At 40.6% G+C, this 26,195-nt stretch overlaps 1 protein-coding gene across 5 annotated transcripts in view; it reads left to right on the top strand.

The window, feature by feature from the left end:
• Positions 1-26,195, top strand: part of LOC104605988 (calmodulin-binding transcription activator 3-like) — a 73,621-nt gene that overhangs the window by 21,257 nt on the left and 26,169 nt on the right. For all 5 annotated transcript variants that reach the window (XR_016078627.1, XR_016078626.1, XR_016078629.1 and 2 more), the window contains 10 exons: positions 11,536-11,651; positions 11,858-11,946; positions 12,280-12,322; positions 19,672-19,849; positions 20,009-20,131; positions 20,259-20,584; positions 21,612-22,124; positions 23,148-23,842; positions 23,981-24,563; positions 24,885-25,208. Coding sequence is in view for 2 of the 5 variants with exons in the window: in XM_010270969.3 (XP_010269271.1) it covers positions 11,536-11,651; positions 11,858-11,946; positions 12,280-12,322; positions 19,672-19,849; positions 20,009-20,131; positions 20,259-20,584; positions 21,612-22,124; positions 23,148-23,842; positions 23,981-24,563; positions 24,885-25,208 (2,990 nt within the window). In the remaining 3 variants the exon portion in view is untranslated. The remainder of the gene's footprint in view (positions 1-11,535; positions 11,652-11,857; positions 11,947-12,279; positions 12,323-19,671; positions 19,850-20,008; positions 20,132-20,258; positions 20,585-21,611; positions 22,125-23,147; positions 23,843-23,980; positions 24,564-24,884; positions 25,209-26,195) is intronic.

Genomic DNA, 26,195 nt, shown 5'->3' with positions numbered 1-26,195 from the left:
GAAAAGGAAAAGATGATCTTTTATTGCTCACAGGGTAATTTTTTCTACAATGCTTTGACAATTGACAGGACTCACAATTGAGACTGGACACACTGACTCCCTTAAATAGTTTGGGAAACAAATGACTTAAAGCAGAAAAAGGTAAATGACCCAACCGACAATGACTCAACATAATTTGACTGATAGACTCTAGAAAAGTAGAACCAAAAGCAACATTCTTGGGATGATCAATGCATTGGCCAGGGGTGTCGAGCAAGTATATTCCATTCGCTTCATGGCCACTCCCAATCACCTTCTGAGACTTCAGGTCCTGAAACACACAGTGAGAAGGGAAAAATGTTACACAACAATTCAATGACTTGGTCAAGCTACTTATAGATAGAAAGTTGGTATTTAATTTAGGTACATGAAGAGTGGAAGATAAGAGTAAGGATCTGTAGCCTTGACAGTTCCCTTGCTAGAAATAGGGGCAAGAGAACCATCAGCTAAGGTGATTTTGTCACGGCCAGGAAGTAAATCATATGAAACAAACAAAGTGGAAAGGTTGGTCATGTGATCAGAAGCACCTGAGTCTATGATCCAAGGGGTTTTGAGATTACCTGAAGTGGATGCATGGTTAGCAGAAGCCCTTATACCTGAGTGAGCAAATGCGGTGGTGGCAGGACTTCCAGAAGGGTTGGATGATGAAGTTACACCTTCAAGTTGGTTGATCATCTTTCCAAACTTGAAGGTGTAACTTCATCATCCAACCCTTCTGGAAGTCCTGCCACCACCGCATTTGCTCACTCAGGTATTTCAGCTTTGATGGCTGCCAACTTTGCACTGGTAGACTCAACCTCTGTATCTGTGCTTGTGGCTGCATGTGCACTTCCTGTCTTTCTACTATCATTCTTCTTCTGGAATCTGATAGGAACAAGATGGGGATGCAATTTCCAGCACTTGTCCTTTGTGTGTTTCGACTTCTTACAATATTCACACACCACCTCCTTCTTTCCTGTGCCACTGTGAGCTCCTGTAACCCCCTTGGGTTTAATTTCCATATTTGCAAAATGATCATTGATACTGACTCCTTGAACCTGCACTTGCCTCCTACTTTCTTCACTGCTGACCAAAGCATATGCTTGTGACAATGAAACATCTTCCTTGGACAAGATGTTTTGCTTTGTAATGTCATATTCAGAGTTCAGCCCTGTCAAGAACTCAAAGACCCTATTCCTTTCAACCAATTTCCTATATGTTTCAGCATCCTTGGGGGTATCCCATGTCACTGCCTCTATCAAAACATATTCTTGCCATAGAGATTTCAGGGTTGAGAAGTATGCTGCAAGTGACTTCTCCCCCTGCCTTAGATTCTTCACATCAATTGTCAATTTGTAGGCTCTGGCAACATTCAACTTCTGGGAGTAAGTTTCTGCAACACTATCCCAGATTTCTTTAGCCGAGTTCATCCACAGATAATGTTGGCTAATCTGTGGCTGCATTGAGTTCACAAGCCACCCAATCACTGTGTAATTCTCCTGCACCCATTTCTCATAAGAGGAATCCTCCTCTGGGGGAGCTTTCTTGCTCCCAGAGATAAACCCCCACTTTCCTCTACTGCAAATATGAATTTTTACGGATTGTGACCAGGCCAAATTATTGGTTCCATCCAGTTTAACTGTAGTTACAGCCAACAAGGAATCGGTTGTAGTTCCCGAATTATGTCCATATTCAGCAGTGCTCTTGTTCTCAATTTCTGAGAAGTCCATTATGTAACAGCTTCAATTTGGGTTCGGCAAGCCTTCAAAAGTGACCTGATTTCAAAGAACTCAGATTGAGTTGAAACAATAGCAAACACAGCAACACACAAACTCAGTTCAGATCTGACATCCGTGAGAACCAAGTTCGGTGGCAGCACTTTCAAGGAGAAGAAACCCTGATTCAGCCTTCAAGGAACAATCAACAGGCCTCCAAACAATATGTATTCTTGGTTCCCAACAATAAATTCCCAAGGAGAACAAAAAATACAGTCCATAGTACCTAAGAGGACTTTTTACAAACACTATGTATGCAACAGTCAACACTTCACTGTTAACCAGCAGAAATCACTTCAAGAACACTCCATCTAGGTCCAGGAAGTAGCTGAACTAAAGTAGAGGCTTGTACCACTTAGTTTAGATCAGTTTTCAGCAGTTTGGAAGTCCAATAACAGCCGAACCACACTTCCAGAATAACCCAGAAATTTTTGAGTAGAATCAGTCCAGCAACAGTGGGCCGAATGGAGGTGTGCTTTGAATGTTTTAACAGTCCTCCCAAATAACAAAATAACTCAGCAAAGAACTGAGAAAACAACTTACAGTATCTCTGGTTTGAACTTCAAACCAGGCCGAACACTTTGCTCTCTGAGCTAGCTTCGAAACCCCTTTTCTCTGATTTCAAATCAGGCTGAAAAACTTTCTCTCTGATTCTTCTTGGTCACCGAACCCTTCTCCAAGTGTATAGAAACTTGGGCACCCTCCAATGACCTCCAAGAACCAGGCGAATGACTGTAAACATTCAGCCCTAGAACCTCCTCATGCAGTTGGCTGAACTAGAACCACATGAGGGACACGCCAAGCAATGACCCGCTCTGATACCAAGTTGAAAAACAGTTCACTTGATGTATGGAACAGTTTGAGATTAGATGCAAAACAGAAACTAAACAAACAAGAGAGGAAGAGAAGAGAGTTGGCGGCAATGGGTGTTAGAGAGTGAGAGTTTCGAACATAACCTCACTCTAACACTCTAAACATTTTATTAAGGTGTTAATCTTTGATAAATTACAGAGAGGCCCTTGAGTGGGCAGAAAAATACAAAAAACAGAACATTACAGAGTATGGGCCCAGAATAAGGCCCATAACAAAAAGAAACATAACATAACATGAAATGACAGTCTATGGGCCATTCGGCCCATCTCCTCTACAAACCAAAAGCCCACAAATGCATCTTCCTTTGTTACTCCCCCACAAAAAAGGGTTATTGTTGTTTTGATCCAAAGATTGGCAACCCGACATGTCTTTATGGATGTTACCTTTGATGAACTTTCTCCTTTTTATGGTTCCTCTCAGGAAGGACATTGTCAACAGGGGGAGAGTCTGTCACAAGTTTTTGCTCTTCCCCTTCCTATCCCAGTTGAGCCTCTTAACAAACCTGTATCCTCACCAAATGAATCAAAGGAGGATCAGCCACTTCATTCCTCTTGTCCTAGTGCTCCTATTTCTTTACCTCCTCGTCCTACCCATAATCCCAAAGTGTATCAAAGGCAGAGATCTAGGAATGAGCAAGTGGTTTCCCTTACAATAGATGAGGCTCATACACTCCCAATCACAGATGAGATAACAGGTACTGCTTCAGCTCCCTTGGAATCATCCTTCCCAGATCTTGATGTCCCCATTGCTGTTAGGAAAGGAAAGTGGAAGTGTACTGCACACTGCATTTCCAAACACCTTTCTTATGACCTACTTTCCCCCTTATACTGTGCCTACCTCTCTTCAGTTGCTTCTAACCCCATTCCTAGGTCTGTATCAGAAGCTCTTGGGATTCCAAAATGGAGAGATGCCATGCAGACTGAAATGGATGATCTACATGAAAATGGTACTTGGGAGGTGGTGGATTTGCCTGAAGGGAAGGATCCAATTGGGTGCAAGTGGGTTTTTACCATTAAATACAGGGCTGATGGGACTATTGAGAGGTACAAGGCCAGACTTGTTGCAAAAGGCTACACACAGACATATGGGATTGACTATCTGGAGACTTTTGCCCCTGTTGCTAAGATGACATTTGTGAGGGTTCTTTTATCTCTGGCAGCTCACTTTGATTGGCCTCTCTATCAGTTAGATGTAAAGAATGCATTTCTGAATGGTGACTTACATGAGGAGGTCTACATGTGTCTTCCTCCAGGAATGTATGGGAAAGATATGCAAGGAAAGGTATGTAAACTGAAGAAAATCTCTTTATGGCCTCAAACAATCTTCTAGAGCCTGGTTTGAGAGATTTGGAGCTGCACTTGTTAAATTCGGCTATGTTCAGACACAGTCAGATCATACTTTTTTTTGTGAAGAAAAGTGGATCTCTAGCAGTGTATCTCATTGTGTATGTTGATGACATTATAGTGACTGGTGATGATGCCTCAGGCATTCTGGCCCTTAAGTCTTTCCTCCGTACAGAATTTGAGATTAAGGATCTGGGGGAATTGAGATACTTCCTTGGCATAGAAGTTGCCAGATCCAGGGATGGGATTCTTATTTCCCAGAGGAAATATGTTCTTGATTTTTTGTCTGAAACTAGAAAAATGGGTGCAAGACCAGCTGCAACTCCCATTGATATGAGTCACAAACTTTCAGCTTCGGATGGAACTTTGTTGGAAGACAAAGGGGTCTTTCAGAGACTTCTTGGGAAGCTTCTATACCTGTGCATGACTAGGCCAGATATTGCGTATGCTGTCAGTTGCATTAGTCAGTTCATGCATGCTCCTAGAGATACCCATATGGCAGCAGCAGAACGGATTTTGTGCTATCTGAAAGGCTCTCCAGGAAAAGGAATTCTATTTGCCAAGCATGGTCATCTGAAACTTGAAGCCTATACTGATGCTGATTGGGCTGGAAATATTGATGATAGAAGATCTTATATCAGGGTATTGCAGTCTGGTGGCTGGTAATGTTGTCTCTTGGAGGAGTAAGAAACAATCAGTTGTGGCCCGATCCTTCGCAGAAGCAGAATATAGAGCCATGGCACATGGAGTCTCGGAAGTGTTGTGGCTAAGGTCCTTAATGGTAGAACTTGGGATTGATCATGACAAACCCATGATGTTGTACTGTGATAATCAGGCTGCCATCAACATTGCTCACAACCCGGTACAACATGATAGAACCAAACATATTGAGGTTGATAGACACTTTATTCGAGAAAGAGTCTCCTCCGGTGAAGTGTGTCTTCCATTCATTACTTCTGAAGGACAATTGGCAGATTTCCTCACCAAGGGCATTTCCAAGGCAAGGCTTCAACATGACACTAGCAAGCTGGGCATGATTAACATCTATGCTCAGCTTGAGGGGGAGTGTAGAGAAGATGGGCCGAATGGCCCATAGACTGTCATTTCATGTTATGTTATGTTTCTCTCTGTTGTGGGCCTTATTCTGGGCCCATACTCTGTAATGTTCTGTTTTTTGTATTTTCCTGCCCACTCAAGGGCCTCTCTGTAATTTGTCACAGATTAACTTATTAATAAGATGTTTAGAGTGTTAGAGAGAGGTTATGTTCGAACCTCTTACTCTCTAACACTCATTGCCGCCAGCTCTCTCTTCTCTTCCTCTCTTGTTTGTTTATTTTCTGGTTTGCATCTAATCTCAAACAGTTCCATACATCAAGTGGACTGTTTTTCAACTGCATCCTTGCTTGGGCGACTGGAACAGACACCACCAGTGCCGAATCGGGAAGGGCAGGAAGAACGCAGTGACACCAGTCATCGAAGCGGATCAAGAACGGCAAGAATCGAGTTTCTTGTCTTCGCAGGGGGGATCCCATGTCCTTGCTTCTGCGAACCGAAAGGTACTTCGATTACCACGTTATGCAGGGACCTGATTGTGTTCCACTAGCTTCCGCACATCTGGAAGGAGAGGCGATCATCTGGTACCAGTGGTACCGGTGACGTCACCCAAGAGCCACATGGGTGGACTTCACCGATGCCTTAACCATGAGATTTGGAGTCTCGGCTTTTGAAAACTATGACGAAAGCCTCGCTAAGCTACGACAGACCAGCTCCGTCCAAGATTATTAGATGGTGTTCGAAAGGTTAGCTGTGTGCGTCCAAGGGTGGCTAGAAAACGCACCGGTCGGTAGTTTTGTTGGTGGACTCAGGGAAGAATTGCGGCTGGAGGTTAAAGCCATGCAACCCACCACCGTTCTTGGTGCAGCAGCCTTAGCTCGACTCCATGAAGACAAATTGAATCGGGCAAGAAGGATTAATCGACCCTTGGGAGCTGCGATCAGACTAGGTATACCGAATCCAAAACCGGGTATCTTGGGTAAACCGGAGTCCAGACCAGGAATAGGAATCACAAGCAAGAAAAACAACTTTGGTTCAGGCCCCGGCTCAGCCAAGAGGTTAACCTGGGCTGAGATGCAAGCCCGACAAGAAAAGGGCCTTTGTTATGCATGTGGAGACAAATTCGGACTGGGCCATCGCTGTAAGATCCCGCAAGTATTCTTCCTTCAGCTCGAAACCGAAAACGTCGAGCAATCAGTAGACATTGACGAGCCAGTGGACAACCAAGAATGGGGGAAATGGACAAAGGAATATCCAGAAGTATCCTTGCAAGCTTTGACCGGTCTTGCCTCCTCTCAAACGGAGAGTAACCGGACTGGTACAAGGGTGCCATGTGTCGGTTCTTATAGACAGTGGCAGCACTCTCAATTTCATTACCCAAACATTGGTCAGACAACTAGGGATTCCGGTCCAACCATGTATAGCATTCCGGGTGCACGTAGCTAATGGGAGCAACCTAGTGTGCGACCGTACATGCACAGGATTAAAACTGAAGATACAAGGACACGAGTTCGAGGTAGATCTAGATCCCTTGGAAATCAGTGGAGCAGATGTAGTTCATGGAGTCCAATGGTTAAGGCAACTAGGGCCGGTGATATGTCACTGGGCCTATCTCACAATGGACTTTCAAGTGGGCAACTCACAGGTGCATATTCAAGGACAGATGTCCAAGGATCCAGGACCCATTAGTCTCGCCACCCTAAGAAAACAGGTAACAAACCCAGCCCACATCATTTTAATGCAGATAGACTCCCACGAGAACGGCCCAATTCTAGCCCAAGGAAGTAACTCCAGCAGATCCGAACATACAACTATAGCAGTTACTTCAGAAGTTTTCAGTGATCTTCCAAGAGCCTAAGGAACTACCACCGAGACGTGCCCATGATCATTGCATTCCATTGCTGCCCGGAACGACACCCACAAATGTAAGGCCCTATCGTTACCCTTATTTTCATAAACTAGAGATTGAGCGACAAGTGCAAGATATGCTTGATAGAAAAATTATACAACCCAGCCATAGCTCATTCTCCTCACCGGTATTACTTGTAAAAAAGAAGGATGGGACATGGCGGTTTTGTATAGACTATAGGGCCCTAAACAACATTACTGTGAAGGATCGATTCCCCATACCGGCAATCGATGAACTCGGCCGGGCCACATTATTCTCTAAACTAGACCTAAGATCGAGATATCATCAAATTCGGGCCCATGAGGGTGACATCCACAAGACCGCCTTTCGTACACACAAGGGGCATTATGAGTTTTTGGTCATATTGTTTGGGTTGATCAATGCCCCAGCTACATTCCAAGCACTTATGAATGACATATTTCGACCCCATTTGCGCAAATTTATACTCGTTTTTTTTTTTTTAATGATATACTTGTATATAGCAGCACTACATGGGACGAACACCTAGTACATCTATAAATCACCTTGGAACTACTAAGGACTCATAAACTCTTTGCAAAGGAGTCAAAGTGCGCATTTGGACAGACTCAAGTACACTACTTAGGGCGCGTAGTCGAAAACAGCATTGTAGCAGCAAACCCGGAAAAGATATCAAGCATGATAAGTTGGCCCCGACCTCAAAATGTTAAGGAATTACGGGGCTTATTGGGTCTAACACGGTACTACCGACGATTCATCAGAGGGTATGGACTGATTGCTGCCCCATTGACAAGTTTACTTAAGAAGAATGGTTTCTGCTGGACTAGGAGCCCAATAGGCCTTCGAGACGCTCAAAACAACTGTCTCGTCCCCACCGACGCTCACACTTCCAGACTTCTCAAAGGACTTCATCATTGAATGTGATGCGTCAAGCCAAGGAGTAGGTGCGGTCCTCATGCAAGAAGAAAGGTCACTGGTGTTTTTTAGCAAAGCATTGACAGCACAAAAATGGGTCAAGTCAATATACGAACGAGAATTGATAGCAATTGTTCTCGCAGTTCAGAGGTGGCGACCCTACCTTCTAGGGAGGAGGTTCATCATACGAACTGACCACCATAGCCTGAAATTTCTGTTGGAGCAGTCCGTATTATCCCCGGAACAGCAGTGATGGATAGCCAAATTACTCGGCTACGATTATGTCATTAAATACAAGGCAGGGCACACTAACAAGGTGGCAGATGCGCTGTCACGCCAACCACAACTATTTCCTTTATTTCTCACGGGCCCAACGTGTTCCATCATGACTCAGTTAAGGGAAGAAGTTGAAAGACACCCACAACTAAACAAGCTGTGTTCACAGGTCCAAGAGGACCCTACTAGCCACCCAGGGTACACAGTGGAGAATAACTTGCTGTTGTATGAACGTCGAATGGTGATACCACAGGATTCAGCTTCTTGAAGTGTTCCACTCATCACCAGCAGGAGGACACTCAGGGATTTTGCGCACTTACAAGAGACTACCCACCCAATTCCACTGGAAAGGCATGCGGAATTCGGTCCAAAAATTCATAGCCGAATGCGTCATTTGCCTGAAAAATAAGGTTGATACCCAGGCATGTGGAATTCGGTCCAAAAATTCATAGTCGAATGCATCATTTGCCAGAAAAATAAGGCTGATACCCAGTCTCCAGCAGGTCTGCTACAACCACTCCCAATTCCTACACAAGTGTGGGCGAATATATCCATGGACTTCATAACAGGGCTTCCCCTTTCCTATGGCAAATCCGTCATTCTCGTAGTTGTTGATAGATTCACCAAATACTGTCATTTTCTCCCTCTTTTCCACCCCTTTACAGCTTCAATGGTGGCTGAAATTTTTACTAAGGAGGCGGCACGACTGCATGGTACCCCTAACTCTATTGTCTCAGACCGCGACCCAATTTTTATGAGTCATTTCTGGGTAGAACTTTTGCGACTACAGGGAGTGAAACTCTTCAAATCTACCAGCTACCATCCTCAAACAGATGAGCAAACTGAGGTGGTCAACCGGAGTTTGGAAACCTATCTAAGGTGCTATGCAGGGGATAGGCCACATCAGTGGCTCAAGTGGCTTCATTGGGCGGAATGGTGGTACAATACCATGTATCGCAGTGCAGTAGGAATGACTCCCTTCCGGGCTCTATATGGACGAGACCCACCTCCCTACTCCCATATGAGAAAGGGTCTACAGCGGTAGCAGTAGTGGAAGACCAACTCCTCCAACGGAATAGGGTGTTACAAGATCTCAAATCCCACCTCCGTCGAGCCCAACAATGGATGGCAGACTCTTACAACAGAAAACATAGGCCTGTTCAGCACCAGATTGGGGAGCAAGTCTTCCTTAAACTACAACCATACAAGAAAGTTTCAGTAGCAGGCCACAGGTGGTACAAACTAAGCCCAAGGTACTTCGGCCCATTTTGAATTGTGGAACGCATTGGGTCTGTGGCATACAGGCTTGACCTTCCAGCAACATCAAAATTGCACCTTGTATTTCATGTATCTCTATTAAAGAAGTGGCCAAAAACAGGAGCAATAACAACAACCACCCCCCCATCATTCTCGGAAGATGGCCAAGTTCAAATTGAGCCCACCCAGATAACAGATTTCAGGTGGATATGCAAAGGGAATCACATCGAACTAGAGGCATTGGTGGTATGGTCAGGTCTCCCACTTGAAGATGCAACTTGGGAACCTTACTTGGAGTTACAGAATAGATTTCCACATCTTGACCTTGAGGGCAAACACCTGTATTGCACACTGCAGAACCACTCACACACCAAATACAAAAGCTGAAATCTCTCAGTCATTAAATCAAACACCTATACTGCACACTGCAGAACCATTCACACACCAAATACAAGGGCTGAAATCACTCAGCCATTAAACCAAACACTTACACTGCACTCTGCAGAACCAACTTGTACTCAGCTGAACACTCTTCACCCGAACCTGCTCTCTTCATACCATCGAATAGAGAGCTTCCTACCAATCACCACAAACAGCCACTGCACCACAAACTGGAGGCATGAAGGCCTCCTACAGAGAAAAACGACCACTCCTTTTCAACATTTCCCTTAATCTCCCAGTGGTTCTTGAGAAATCTGCAAAACCCTAGAGAGGAGGGCGATAAAAAAACTGGGTAAACCAGAATAAAAGAGCAAGACGAGCAGATCTGAACTTGTTACATGCGCTCTGATACCATGTGAAAACCTTATTTAGTCCTAGGTTACAGTAGAGAAGAAGGAGAAGAAGAAGAAGAAGAAGAAGAGGAGGAGAAGAAGAAGAAGGGTTCGGCCAGTAGAGGAAAATCAGTCCTCTCTCTAGTCGACCCACTTGTATTTATCTCCAAAACATAGTTATAAGAAAGACCATATTGTCCCTCATAAGTGATGGGACATAACTTAAACTTAAATAAAATAGACCTTTCACTCTCAAATAGATAAACCCAAATGACCAAAATACCCCTGTTTTGTGTACTCTAACACTATTAATATAGCTCATAATCCGGTACAGCATGATAGAACTAGCATATTGAAGTAGACCGACATTTTGTCAAAGAAAGGGTTTCATCTCAAGAAGTGTGTTTCCCGTATATTACCTCCAACATGCAGCTCGCAGATCTTCTCACCAAGGCTGTTCCAAGGAAGAAGTTAGAGGCAGACCTATGCAAGTTGGGAATGACAAATATCTATTTCCAACTTGAGGGGGAGTGTAGAGAACACTGATGTGGACCCCACTGATGTTGTCCCCACTGTGTTTGTATGGCAGCATATTTCTGTTAGTTATGTCATTGTTAGTTGGTAGTTATTTCAGTTTGTTATTTCAGCTTTATTATTAGTTTATTTGCCATGTAAGCAATAAGGGCAATTCAGCCCTTTTACAATTAGTCAACATATATAAATATTAAGAGTGGGTCGGCTGATGTTAAGACTGAACCCTCTCTTTTCAAATTCTCTTCATATGCTTCTTATCTTCTCTCCTCTCTCTTCTTCTCTTCTGCAATTTCTTCATTCTTTTTCTTTTGAATTCAAGACTGATAGTAGTCTTGATCGACTACTAGAAAGAATGAGTTAATTATGAAGCATGTCAAGTATCCCTAAAGTAGGCTGGAATATGCCACCTAACAGCATACTGACTCTTATTGATGAAAAACTAATTCTTGAATAAACTCTAGGTGTGTTTGGATTAAGGTGGAGCATAAAAAGGGTCAAAATGGAAAGGTGAACCCACCACTTTCCAGATTCTATGGTTTGGCTGTGAAAATATAAACCTGCAGAATCTGGAGAACAGCAGATTTTTAGCTACACTTCCATCATTTCAGTGGAAAATCAAATCCTTGGGGGGACTACTCATTCTAGAAGCCCCCAGTTTTTTCTTTCAGTCCCACCCCCACAAATCCAAAAAAAAAAAAAAACTTACGTTTTGGAAACATCACTGGTTATGCACTTTGGAAACATTACAATTTCCATTATTCAGTTTAATGATTTATGCCTGGTTTATATATTGCAAACTTACCTTCACTTTACAACCTTTTCTTTTCCAGGTGGTTCACTTTTTCTTTTTGATCGAAAGGTCTTGAGATACTTCAGAAAGGATGGTCATAACTGGCGGAAGAAAAAAGATGGGAAGACAGTAAAGGAAGCTCATGAGAAATTAAAGGTAGGTATTAGCAAGAAGAGTACTTTTGTTTGCTTTTTTCATGATTATGCATTTGGGATGTTTCTTTGGTATTACGTTTTGTAGGAACCCAATTTCGATTAAGGTCTTTGTCATTTCATTGAATGTTTATCATTGTGATGCAGTCTCCTTGATTTAAGGAAATATTTATGTTGATTAGTTAGTGTTTTTGAAATTTACAACTTTAGGCTGGAAGTGTTGATGTGCTACATTGCTACTATGCCCATGGTGAAGAGAATGAAAATTTTCAAAGACGAAGTTATTGGATGCTTGAAGAGTGAGTATGCAACAAGTTCATATTTCAAATGTTATTTAAATGTTTAGTAATTCATTTCAAAATGTCAATGCATTTGCTTTACTGTTTACCTTTCAATGCATAACTTATTATATGCCAAAAAATATATTGGTTACATTACAAAAGAGAACTAAGGACATGTGGAAGTTGGTTTTGACTTAGCTGTGGCAGTTATTATTGTTAAAACATGAATTGCTACGTTATTTTATAAAAAAGAAATCATCTTTTTGGTTCTTTTAACTTTTTTCTGTTTAGTGAAGGGCTTTTGTTGTGTATCATCTGCACTATTTCTTATCTATCTGCCCATTTTTGTAGGGATTTTATGCACATTGTTCTTGTCCACTACCGAGAAGTCAAGGTTATCTTATTCTCTCTCTTGCCCACTACTGAGTCTCCATATTTTTTAGCTCTACTTCTGATTTTCAATTGACTCCATTAGTTACTTCAGTATATTGTATTTCTAAATTAATTTTATTTGGTTTTTAAAGTTAATTATGAGAACATATGAAAATCCATTGTTATATTTTTATTCAATTATTTCTCAAGTATTTATATGGCTGCAGATCAGAACTTGGTGAAATTTACAGATGTTTGGAGAACAGGAATAGGTAAAACCAATATTACATGAACACCTTAAATGGGAGTGAATGAGAGAATTATGAGGTAATTTTGGGAAAAATATGAACTGTCTAATTCAAAGAATTTCAGGTAGGGAAAGAATCTTAATATTGAATTGGGCAAAAGAGGATAAATAGAGAAACAAATTACAGGGTTGGATCAAGGACTATAAGTCTGTTGGTCTTGTTATCTCTTTACAAGGTGCTTTTATGAAAGGTAGACTTGTTTTGAAATTATCTTGTAGCCTGTGAATGTATAGATTCCAAAGCCAGGAATCTTAATATTGGATTGGACAAAAGAGGATAAATAGAGAAACAAATTACAGGGTTGGATCAAGGCCTATAAATCTGTTGCTCTTGTTATCTCTTTACAAGGTGCTTTTATGAAAGGTACACATGTTTTGAAATTATCTTGTGGCCTGTGAATATATAGATTCCAAAGCCAGGAAGGGAAATCCAACCTAACATGGAAAAGCTGATTTGGTGAAAGTTTATGAACATGTGGAACGAGGTTCTGTGGATCAAATGATGACTATGTAAAGAGACTGGGCCGAATGGGCCCTAACAGCTGCTTGTGTGATATCCTTTATTTTTATCTTTTATTTTATGTTGATAGGCCTCACTTAATGGGCCTGTTATTTGTTCTTGTTTTATTTTCTTTATGTAATTGCCAAGCTGGCTGCCCACTTAAGGGCATACTTGTCATCATTAATTTTTGGAGATTAATAAAATAGGGTTAGAGGAGAAGGGTGATTTATTCGACTTCTTCTTCTCTTACCTCTTCTCTTCGGACATACACAGCTCTTGCACTATTATTCAGATCTGATTTGCACTGTTAATTACTGATTTTAAACCTGATATTAGAAGACTGATTCACATCTTGGTATCAGAGCGGGTACAGTTCTTCTTTCTTCCTTTTTCTTCGTTCCTGTACACTCTAAAATCAAGAGAGTGTATGGAGAGATAGGTTCTCTATAGTATAGAGAATCACTTGCCCAGTTGGTAGATGGGTTTGGAGATTTAAGTTCTGGCCGAATTTTGCCAAGAAGTGATGCTGTTTTGCTGCTGCCCGAAACCCTAGCCAAATAGAGATTTTCGAGATTACTAGGAAAGGTGAAGCTTGGGTGTGGCGCTCTGTGCTTGGAAGGTGTCTTGTGACTGCTAAAGGAGGGCAGTTCAGGTTAGAAAGAGTTTGGGTCAGTCTGGTTGGTGCAGCACCATCTTCTCTCTTCCTCCCATCTGTTGGATGGAGCAAAACCCTAGTTTTTCAAGCACCCTATTTCTGGTTTGACTTCAAGTAAGTTTGCATAGTTAAAATTTCAGTTCTTTGATTTCCGTTTGATTAATGGAAACATACGGAAGTGAGTTCAAGCAGGTGCCGGTTTCTGGACCTGCTCTAGTATATTCCATTTTGACTGGTGTTACCACGATTAAGCTAGATGGGACGAACTATCTTGCCTGGGCACAGTCTATAAAAATTTATGTTTGTAGTAAAGGAAAACTCGGGTATATCACAGACAGTAAGGTGAAACCCGAAGAGACAGATCCTGAATTTGAGAGATGGATGCAAGAGAACTATACCGTTATAGGATGGTTAGTTAACTCTATGCAACCTCATATAAGCCAGAACTATCTCTGGATGTCTTCTGCTAAGGAGATATGGGACAGTGTAACTGAGGCTTATTCATAGAAACTGAATGTAGCCCGAGCGTACAAATTGAAAAGTGATGTGAAGAACCTGAGACAGGGGGAGAAGAGTGTAGCAATCTATTACTCTATACTAAAATCCCTATGGCAGGAAATTGATGTTATGGAAACTGTGGTATGGGAGAGTAAAAATTATGCTGAAATGTACAGAAAGCTGGTGGAGAGAAATAGGGTGTTCGAGTTTCTCACTGGACTCAACCCTGAGTTTGATATTATCAGACAGAATATTTTGACCAGAGATGAGGTTACTCTATCACAGGCATATGCCATGATAAGTAGTGAGGAAAGTAGACGACAAGTTCAGTTGCAGAGTCCACCTACAGAACACTTTGCACATGCAGGAATGAAATCTAAGGGGCCTACTAAAAAGGGGGAGCAGGTGTGTGAATATTGCAAGAAACCATGGCATACCAAGGACACCTGTTGGAAACTTCACTCTGGACTACTCCCTGAGAGGTTTAAGAACAATCCTAAGAAGGGCAGTCAAGCGGGAAAACTCAAGACTACTAATGCTGCTACAGTACCTAAAGGGGGAAGTAAGGAGAGTGAGAAAACATCAACCATTGAGCAGTTGGCTGCAATGAAGTTAGACTTTGAGAAGTATGGGAGGCTCCTAAATCACCTGGAATCTACAGTTTCTTCAGCCCACCCTTCCAACAGTACATCCTCTTCATTGGCTTTTGCTCACTCAGGTGCATATGCCTCAGCAAATCATGCTTCAGTTTCAGGTAATCATAAACTCCCTTGGATTATAGATTCCGATGCATCAGACCATATGACCAGCCTATCTAACCTTTTTGTTCATATCATCTCCTCTCTAGGAAAGAGAAAATATCCCTTGCCGATGGGTCACTTGCCCCTATCTCTGGTAAAGGAGATATAAAGACCTCTGACACCCTGTTCTTATCTTCTGTTCTCCATGTTCCTAAGCTTAACACAAACCTTTTATCTGTTAGTAGCTTAACAAAGTCCATGAACTGCAGCATAACCTTCTTTCCCACTCATTGTGTTTTTTAGGACCTGCAGTTCAGAGGACGATCGGGAGTGGCCATGAGGCGAACGGAATATACCTGCTAGACACACCAGATCAAGCCTTGGGACCACCTCATGGAGTTTCTTTAGAGTCAGTTGTGTCAGAGTCTGTTAACAAAATTTTGTTATGTCATTTTCGGTTTGGTCATTTGTCTTTTTCTGCTTGAAGTCATCTGTTCCCAGATATGTTTAAAGGAGTGCCTTTATCTAGTCTTCATTGTGAGTCATGTGAGCTAGCAAAGCATTGTAGACATTCCTATTCAATCAGTCATAAAAGATCTCTTTCTCCTTTCCATATTGTTCACTCTGATGTGTGGGGACCATATCACATGCCAACCATGGGGGGCTACAAGTATTTTATCATTTTTATTGATGATTATTCTCGTTATACTTGGATTTATCTCATGAAATCCCGGGATGAAGTACCAATTATTGTGAAAAATTTTCATGAACTCATCCTCACCCAGTTTAATACCTGTATCAAAATATTTCGCTCCAACAATGCTAAGGAGTATTTTGAGAAAACCCTCTCCACCTATCTTGAAACTTTTGGGGTTATCCATCAAAGTTCTTGTTCCTACACTCCACAACAAAACGGGGTGGCGGAAAGAAAGAACAGACATGTGGTTGAGGTTGCCAGATCCCTTTTATTTGCATCCCATGTTCCTGTAAGGTTTTGGGGAGATGTGTTCATACTGCTACCTACCTAATCAATCGTATGCCCTCTAGGGTCCTTGGCTTTAAAACCCCCTTTAGTCTTCTCTTCCCGGATGAGGATTTCTTTTCTCTCCCTCTCCGTGTATTTGGGAGTACTTGTTATGTGCATATTCATAGTCACCAAAGGCATAAATTTGAACCTAAGGCTCATAAGTGTGTGTTTCTGGGATATGCCTCTACACAAAAGGGTTATTGTTGTTTTGATCCAGTTCGTGGCACTCGCTTTGTATCTCGAGATGTCACCTTTGCAGAGTTGACTCCTTTCTTTAGTATTCCTCCTGAGGGGGAGACATCTGATGAACCCTTTGCTATGTCTCCAACTATTCCTCTTCCCATCCCTTGTGAGTCTGATCATGGGGTGTCCACCTCTTCCACTTGATCCACCCCTGATCCTCCTCTTGCTTCTGCTCCTACTCTCCAAAGGTGTTACCAAAGGCGGAGATTCAGATATATGCAGGTTGTTTCCACTCTTTCAGAAGAGCATCTTGCCACTCCTACAGTTCCTGAGGAAACAAGTCAGCCCTCTATCGACCTACCTTCGACCGTCCCTGACCTTGACTTTCCTATTGTTCTTCGCAAGGGCAAGCGGAAGTGTACAACCCATTGCATCTCCAAAGATTTATCTTACAACCTTCTCATTCCTTCCTACTACTCCTTTCTTGCTTCTGTTTCTTCACATGTGATACCCAGGTTTGTACCGGAAGCATTATCTCAACCTGAATGGAGGGATGCTATGATGACTGAACTTGAAGCATTATATAAGAACCATACCTGGGATATTGTGGACTTGCCGGAAGGGAAGGAACCAGTGGGGTGTAAATGGGTGTTTACCATTAAATATCACTCTGATGGCTCAGTTGAGAGGTATAAGGCTAGGTTGGTTGCCAAGGGTTACACCCAAATGTATGGCATTGACTATCTTGAGACCTTTGCTCCTGTAGCTAAGATGACTTCAGTCAGGGTCTTGCTTTCTCTAGCAGCTACCTTTGACTGGCCCCTGCACCAGTTTGATGTTAAAAATGCTTTCTTGAATGGAGATCTGTATGAAGAGGTCTATGTGTCTCTACCTCCAGGGGTGTATGGGAAAGAAATGAAAGGCAAGGTGCGGAAACTACACAAATCCATTTATGGTCTCAAACAATCTCCTCGGGCTTGATTTGAGAGATTTCGGGCTGTTCTTATCTCCTTTGGCTACATTCAAACAAATTTGATCATACATTGTTCTTGAAGAGAAATAACACTCTGGTGACCTTCTTGATTATTTATGTTGATGATATTGTGGTCACGGGTAATGACATTGAAGAGGCCAGGAAACTAAAAGGATTTCTCAATTCTGAATTTGAAATCAAAGACTTGGGAGACCTTCGGTATTTCTTGGGCATTGAAGTTGCTCGGTCTAAGGACGGTATTTTCATATCTCAACGCAAATATGTCTTTGATCTTCTTGCTAAAACTGGTAAACTTGGAGCTAAACCCATCTCCACTCCCATTGATCCTAATCATAAACTTTCTACCACAGATGGTGAACCTTTGTCTGATAAGGGAGTGTTTCAGAGACTGCTTAGGAAGTTGTTGTATCTTTGCACGACTTGGCCAGATATTTCCTATGCAGTAAGTGTTATTAGTCAGTTTATGCATTCGCCTAGAGATACTCATCTAGCTGTTGCGGAAAGGGTTTTGTGCTACTTGAAAGGTACTCCAGGGAAAGGTATTCTATTTACTAAGCATGGTTAGTAAAATCCAACTTCTCCACTTCTCTTCAAACCAAATCCTAGCTAACACCTCCTCTAGTAAACTCCACTCCACATGATCATAGGCCTTCTCTATATGAATTTTACACATGAAATTGAAGCTATGAGAATGAAATGAAATTGAAGAGATGCAAGTGAAAAATCCAACTTCTCCACTTCTCTTCAAACCTCATCCTAGCTAACACCTCCTCTAGTAAACTCCACTCCACATGATCATAGGCCTTCTCTATATGAATTTTACACATGAAATCCAAAACACTACTTCTAATTCTTGAGTCCACACATTTTCTTGCAATCAGCACCCCATTCAATATTTGTCTACCCTCCACATGCCATCTGAGTTGAACTAATAATTTCATGCATCACTAGCTTCAACTTTCAAGACAAAACTTCTGCAGTGATTTTATATGGGCTTGAAATCAAACAAATTGGGCAGAAATCCTTAATTCTTATCACTTCATGTTTCATGGGAATTAAAGAAATGAATAGCATTTGCTTGGACAGAATTTTACAAACCACATTGATTTGTAATATACTCTAAGAAGCCTTATAAAAGGCTATATTAAAACCATGCGTGCAGAGCCTATATTAAAACCATTTTACATACCTAATTCTTATCCCTAATTTCATGTATCATGTATTCTTTTAATATACTCTAAGAAACCTTATAAAAGGCTATATTAAAACCATTTGCGCCCAGAGCCTTATCACCCTTCATTCCCTTAACATCCCCCCCCCACCAAAAAAAAAAAAATCCTCTTCTTCAAACTTTCTTTCCAACCACTCCATAAAATCTTCATTTTTATTAAACTCCAACTCCCCCAAAAGACAGTTTCTGTTGTGAAGATTTATATAAATTCTTATAAAAGCCTCTAATCTCTTCAACTATCTATCTTTGATCATCCACCAATTTATCCCCCACTTTAATCTTATAATTCGGTCCCTTCTTCTTTCCTTTGTCATTATGTTAACTTGAATCTGATATCCTAAAAGGTTATTTAATGACCTATTCAATAAGCCCAAGTTCATCCTGTTTGGACATCTTTTGTGTTATAGACCAAACTATGAACAACATGCAGTTTCAATAGAACAGAGGAAAGACCATGGTCATTCAGATTCCTGTTGAGACAAGCAAAAGGTCTACCAACTGCTCATTTAGATGAATTCCTTGATCTGCAAATGAAAGGTTATTTTCCCATTCCAAGTACTGCTATTGATAAAAAAAACATGCAGTTTTTTGAAGAAATTTCTATTGTTAAAGTTATTTGCATCTTTAAATTAGAGTCTTATTAGTTCTGGGGCTTGTTTTGGTAGGAACTAGAAATTGGTTTAGAAATAGTTTTAATTTTTAATCATATCACGTTGGTAATTTTATGGGCAGCCTCCCATTCAAAAGGTTTAGATGGGGCAGGAGTTTCATGCCTTACCTCAGCAAGAAAGAGCCCAAACAAGGGTGCCAGCTGCACAGAAACTTCAAAGGTGGAAAGAAATGACCCATAGGCCATAGAGTCATCATCACCACCCATGCCTTAACCCAACTATATGGGATTGACTACATGAATCCTGTTTTGCCAATCTGTTCTATTTAAATCCATATCCACTGCTAAATAAATTACTAGTGCTTAAATCATTTCTTTCTACCACCCATGTCCGTTTTGGTCTACCCCTAGCTCTTCTAGCTCTTCAATGCGTAACAAACCACATTGAAAACATAGTCAATAGTCTTATCACTATCCCTTAAATTTTAGTGCTTAGAAATATATCTTCTAAAGCATTTATGACATTATTTTCTAATATCTGGTTATCTAATGTCTTTGCTCCATATTTCCAGGAACATGTGTGACTATATGTTCTGATTATCTAAATGTTTTTCTATTCTACAGGGAAGCAAAACAAGTTTTGGCCGCATGAAAGATACTGAAGAAGCTCTTCCTATTTATCAAAAGGGCAGTCCTGTTTCTTCCAGTTCTTTCACAAATCATACTCAAATGCCATCACAAACAATGGATACCATAAGCCTGAACAGCACCCAGGCATCAGAATATGAAGATGCTGAATCGGGTACATCTCTTATCTCTCTATTTCTACTTCAACATTCTTATATCATTTAATGGATGATGTAAGTATGCTTAGTGATCTAGGTTGGTCATAATTTACTTAATATGTTCACTATCAAAATCCTATGTTTCATTGCAAGTTTGCTGAAAATTGATATGGCAGATAATTACCAAGCAAGTTCCAGATACCACTCTTTTTTTGAGTCACAAGAATGTGAAGGCGGTGCTGTGATGAACAAGTTGGACACTGGCCTGTTGAACTCGTACTATCCAGTGGACTGTCAAAGTAAAAAAAGAAAAAAAAAACTTCCATTTATCTTCCCTCCTCCTCCTCCTCTTCTGGTGTATTTCTCATCTGTTACAGTCATATGGCATGACTTTTAACATGATAGTGTATTTGAAACTATTGCCAGATAATTATCAAGGAAAGAAACCAGCTGCTCCTGGACTGAATTTTGTCTTGCTTGCTCAAGAAAATATAGGTAGGGACCATAATGATGTTGGCTTTAGGCCAATGGCAGAACCCCAAAAACAGATTGACTTGGCATACTGGGAAAATGTCTTAGGAAATTGTAAAGCAGAATTTCAAGGTGCTGTTTTTCAACCATCAGTTTTTCCCTCACAATCTGTTACCATGGAGGTCATTGCCAAACAAGAAAATGTGATTCTCAGACAGCTTCCAACAGAAGAGTTTAAGCCAGAAATTGTGGGCCATGCAGATGGCCAAGAAAAATGGCAGGTAAATAATGTTCAGTATTAATGTAATATTGTAAGTCCTAAATCCTAGTGAAAGTCAATGTACCATAAGTAATATATCAGAGGAAAGGTTATCTTCTATTATGGGGAGACTAGTATTAGTAGACCTTCAAAGGTGTGAAGGTTTCTGGTGAGAAGAGGAGAAAGGGATATCATCTTCCGTCTCTCAACATAAACATTCAAAAATATTTAGAAAAATCATAGAGGGTTCCTAAGGGAAACGAAAATCTCAAGAAAAGACTAAAGATTTCATATTACAAAAGCACCATTACAACTAATTCATTTTCATTTCACCACATATTTGCTCCACAGGAAATATTGTTTTTACTAGTTTTAAAAAGTGTGTGATAAAAAAGACAAAATTGCAATCTGTTTGTTTTTCTTAATTGACACTATGTATTTTTACAATCTGTTTGTTTTCTTAATTGATAATGAAGGAGAATATATTATTAAAAGAAAAAAGGTATTAAAGTTGCAATCATTAAGTCCCCTGGAATAGGGAATTAGACTAAAAAATCCCTTTAAAAGAGGTCAGCAAGAACACTAAGTAGAGAAAATCTCCCATGAGCATGTTATCTACAAGGAAAAACTCTAGGGCATTTTTTTATTTTCTTTTTTTTATTGAGAGGCTAAAATATAGAATTTCATTAATCAAGAAAAACCCCTGAACAACTAGAGGCTGTACATTGGGAATATGCAAAAAAACTTCCAGGCAGAACTAAAAAACCAGCCCTTGATTGTTCACAAAAAGATTTTCATACACAAAAGATGAATTGTAGGTCATTCCTTTAAACAGTTAACTCCTCCCTACCCTTCCTGTACAATAATATCTGCCAAAGAATCAGTTGATTGAGATTCTTCTGAATGAGATGTAAAATTGTGTTAATATTCGACCAGATTACCTTCTGTAAACTTTCATTATATTGTATGCAACACTAGAGAGAAATTCTTCCTTTCCTCATAATCACTGATTCACTTTCTTTTGGGTTCTATTAAACTGGTGTGATCAGAATGCTTCTGAAGATAATTCTTCACACATATCCAAATGGCCTGTGGAGCAGAAGTTGCATGAGGATTCAGCATATGACCCCAAGGCCTTTCATTTGCATCTTGATCAGCAAGATGGACATCCTGTTCAAGATGACTTTCAAATACAGCCTTCTGGTGTGGGACTTGGCAGTGTTCTGAAATCAAATTCGGAGAGTGATCCAATTATGGTAGGGCATGCATACAATGCAAAACTGTCATTAGATTTCTCTCAAACAGAAGAAGGCTTGAAGAAACTTGACAGCTTCACCCGGTGGATGACCAAAGAACTTGGAGAAGTAGATGAATCTCATATGAAGTCCAGTTCTGGTGTTGACTGGAATTCTGTTGAAAGTGGAAATGGCGTTGAAAATTCTGGGATGTCCTCTCAAGTGCACTTGGATTCTTACTTATTGAGCCCTTCCATCTCCCAGGACCAGCTTTTCAGCATTATTGATTTCACACCAAACTGGGCCTACACCAACTCAGAAGCCAAGGTAATTGAATTTTCTTTTGATTGGTAACATCCTAGATTTTACTAAAAGAATTAATGAGTGATATAACACAAGAGGTAGTTGTGCTGTGCCATACACCCCAAAATACATTTAGGCTAGCTATAGCTGCCTAACCCCTAAGTTCTTCCACTTTAGCTTACATAAAGTCAAACTCTTGATTGATAGCCCACCAATACATCTGGTTTCTGGTCACACCTTGTCTTGCGAGTTATCAACTGATCTAAAGACCTATGTGAAGGTTGCCCTTAACTCCCTAGTTGCAATTTATCAACTGATCTAATTCCTTAGCTACTTGGATTTCTCATACTACACTCATCAAATTTTAACTTTAGAGTGTTGAAACACTTCTTGTCAAGGAGGATTCTTTTTTTTCACCTAATGAGCATACTTTACTAAAATGTTGTCAAGGAGGATTCTCTTAAATGTATATTTTAGCATGTCTATCTTCCCAAACTGTCCATAGAACCATGGCCCTGATGCATGTCCAAGTGAGGTTCACTATCTTTTCTGGAGGAGTGAACAGAGAATCCAAAAGGAGACTCTTTACTTCCCCTATTGGTGTCCACCTCCAACCAAATAGAGAGAAGAAAAGTTCTCAAATACCAGTGGTAAAAGGGCAAGGTATTACTAAATGGTACATACTCTCACATTTTGCCTTACATAGAAAGCAAAAATGCGGTGAGATGTACCAATTAGGTCTTCTCCTTTGAAGGACACTGCAAGTGTTAATGTTTAGGCAAACTAACTCTCAATAAAATGCTTTTATTTTTGCGGACAACTGGACCTTTCAATGCTACTTTCACTGGAAATTGGCCAAGGAAGGGGTGCCAAGTTATTTGAAATTAATCTTGCCATTTATTGAGTATTCCAAGTACTATTTTCGAGCTTTAGATACAATTGGTGTTCACCATTGCTTGGATAGCTATGGAGGTAATGGAATTGAAATTCTCAACTGCATTATGTTCTTTTTATTGAAGGAATGTATTATCTACACGTTTTAAACAGGTTCTAATTACTGGAAGATTCTTGAGGACTCATCAAAATGCAGCAAACTGCAAGTGGTCATGTATGTTTGGGGAGGTGGAAGTTCCAGCAGAGGTTTTAGCTGATGGTGTTCTCCGTTGCCATGCTCCACCACACACAGCTGGGAGGGTCCCTTTATATGTAACGTGCTCCAACAGGTTGGCTTGTAGTGAAGTGCGAGAATTTGAATACCGTGTCAGGCATAGACCTTACATGCCTGCTACAGATCCGTGTAGTGGCAGTACAAGTGAAATGGTTCTTCATGTACGTCTTGGAAAGATATTATCTCTGGGATCTTCCAGTCACCCAATCATTAGCAATGTTGGTGAGAGATCTCATCTAAGCAATAAAATCAGCTTATTAATGAAGGGAGATGATGATGAATGGCTCCATATGATAAAGCTTACCTCAGAGGAGGAGTTTTCCCCAGGTCAAGTAAAGGAGCAACTACTTCAAAAGCTATTGAAAGAAAAGTTGCATGCATGGCTTCTTCAAAAAGTAACTGAAGATGGAAAAGGCCCTAATGTATTAGACAGGGAAGGGCAAGGTGTGCTGCATTTAGCAGCTGCACTTGGTTATGACTGGGCCATAGCACCAACAGTAGCTGCAGGTGTCAGTATCAATTTCCGTGATGTGAATGGATGGACTGCACTTCACTGGGCAGCATATTGTGGCAGGTAGACATGATTCTTCTATTCTGTATGGTTTGGTTTTCTTACTAATAGTTTTGCATGTTCTATTCAATCTGTAGTATGTCATGACAATATGTATTTGTTTTTGGTGGTTTCTTCTTGCCTGAACTCTCTTTTATTCAGAGAACGCACAGTTGTTGCCCTTGTCACCCTTGGTGCAGCACCCGGAGCATTAACAGATCCAACTCCCAAATTTCCTTCAGGTAGAACCCCCGCCGACCTAGCTTCCAGCAATGGACACAAAGGGATTGCTGGTTACCTTGCAGAAGCTGCCTTGACCTCCCATCTTTCATCCATTACATTGAAGGATTCAAAGGATGGCAATGTCCTAGAAATACCTGGACTAGAAGCTATACAAACTGTTTCAGAAAGGAGTGCTGCTTCGGAATGTGATGGTGACCTGCCAGATGGGTTGTCACTTAAGGACTCACTAACTGCTGTCCGGAATGCAACTCAAGCTGCTGCACGTATACATCAAGTATTCAGGGTGCAGTCATTCCAAAGAAAGCAGTTAACTGAATACAGCAATGATAAATTCGGAATATCAGATGAGCATGCACTTTCACTCTTAGCTGTCAAGACACATCGAGCAGGACACCATGATGATCCTCTGCATTCTGCTGCAATACGAATACAGAACAAATTTCGTGGTTGGAAGGGGAGAAAAGAATTTTTGATAATTCGTCAAAGAATTGTTAAAATCCAGGTGCATTACTATTTAGTTCCATGGAAAAAAAAATTATATTTCATTTGCCCATGAGATTTACTTTCTTCTGTATTTATGACATTGTTGAGAAACCTTCCAGGAAGAAAAAAACATAATAATTTTGCTATTTTTCATTTTCTTTTGTATGATTTGTTTTTTAAAATTAGAAAAGAATTTACCAGAGAAGTTAAGGTCGTTCTTCTTCATAGTTGTTTTTTAAGTCCATTTTTTTGGGTTTCATAGTTCATTAACTTTCACATGTGGAAATAATTTCAAATCAAGTCAGACAGTTCACAAATTTTAACTTTCTTTATTTAATAGGCCCATGTGAGGGGGCACCAGGTGAGGAAGCGCTATAAGCGAATCATCTGGTCAGTAGGAATTGTAGAGAAAGTAATTCTTCGCTGGAGAAGGAAAGGGAGCGGTTTGCGTGGCTTCCGACCAGAAGCATCTATTGAGGGATCCAACACACAGAGTGGGTCGTCCAAAGAGGATGATTATGATTTCCTAAAAGAAGGTCGAAAGCAAACAGAGGAAAGATTGCAGAAAGCACTTGCTAGGGTGAAGTCCATGGTTCAGTATCCAGAAGCAAGAGATCAGTATCGTAGGCTGCTGAATGTTGTTACAGAATTTCAGGGAACAAAGGTACTTTGCTTTCTTAAGACTTTGCACTATACTTGTAGCAAAATCCTGTTCTTTTTGGAACAAGTTTTCCATTATTCAATGGATTGGAAATATGCACCATAAATAGGAAAAAAAAGTTGTCTATATTGAGGCATACACTATTTAAACAAGTAGTGCATTGAAGCTTTTTCAGGACTGGGTTCTAAACTTGAAGCTGGAAGTGAGAGCTTAACCCCATAATTTTCTATTCACTCTCAGAATTAAAGATTTTGCTCAGAGTAAGAAAAATATGATTTCTAAAACATCAACATTACTATTCATGATTGTCAATTGAAATATAGTGGTGTCAAAAAACAAACTGAAAATGCCTAATCTTTTTAGATAGTCTATTCTTAAAGCTGTGCTTGGTTTGAAAGAAAAGGAATCTTTCAAACCAAAACAGACTATATATACTGTTAGAATAGTTTACTTTACATTTATGTTTTTATTCTGCTTAGTTAGGGTCAGTTTGTTCTGTTTAAAATAGCTTTTTATCACTGTTTATGTACTGTAACTACAGCAGGGGCACAAGGGTCCTTTCCCTTTTCATTATGGTCACCCTATATATAATATTATAATCTGGCTCTGGTAGACTGAGTTCTGTTCGCCAAACAACTCTCTTCTCTTCTCCCTTCTCTCTTCTCTCTCTCTTTCCTTCTTGTTTCCTACTGTTCTTTCTCTGTTAAGATGGTATCAGAGCAGTTCTACTGGGTTTGAGAGCAGATTGAACAAGGTTTTTCCTCTTCATCTTGCTGTCTTCTCCAGACTGAGATAAAAAAAGCTGACCTACAACTGGGTACAAGTTTTCTATTTTTTTTTCTCTCTTATCTTGGTTGTGTACCAAGAGAAAACTCTATGAAGCAAGTCTGCTGAATGCTGTCAGAAAAATTGTGAGGTTCAGACCTCTTTTCTGTGGATTGTGTGATCCTGTACCTGGGAAGGGGATATCTGTAGGTCATGGATGACCTG

The sequence above is a fragment of the Nelumbo nucifera genome, chromosome 1 (genome assembly GCF_055504915.1).
Source record: "Nelumbo nucifera cultivar China Antique chromosome 1, China Antique-T2T, whole genome shotgun sequence".
Lineage (NCBI taxonomy): Eukaryota > Viridiplantae > Streptophyta > Magnoliopsida > Proteales > Nelumbonaceae > Nelumbo > Nelumbo nucifera.
Note: the sequence above shows the minus strand (reverse complement) of the source record. Positions and strands in the feature narration are given on the sequence as shown.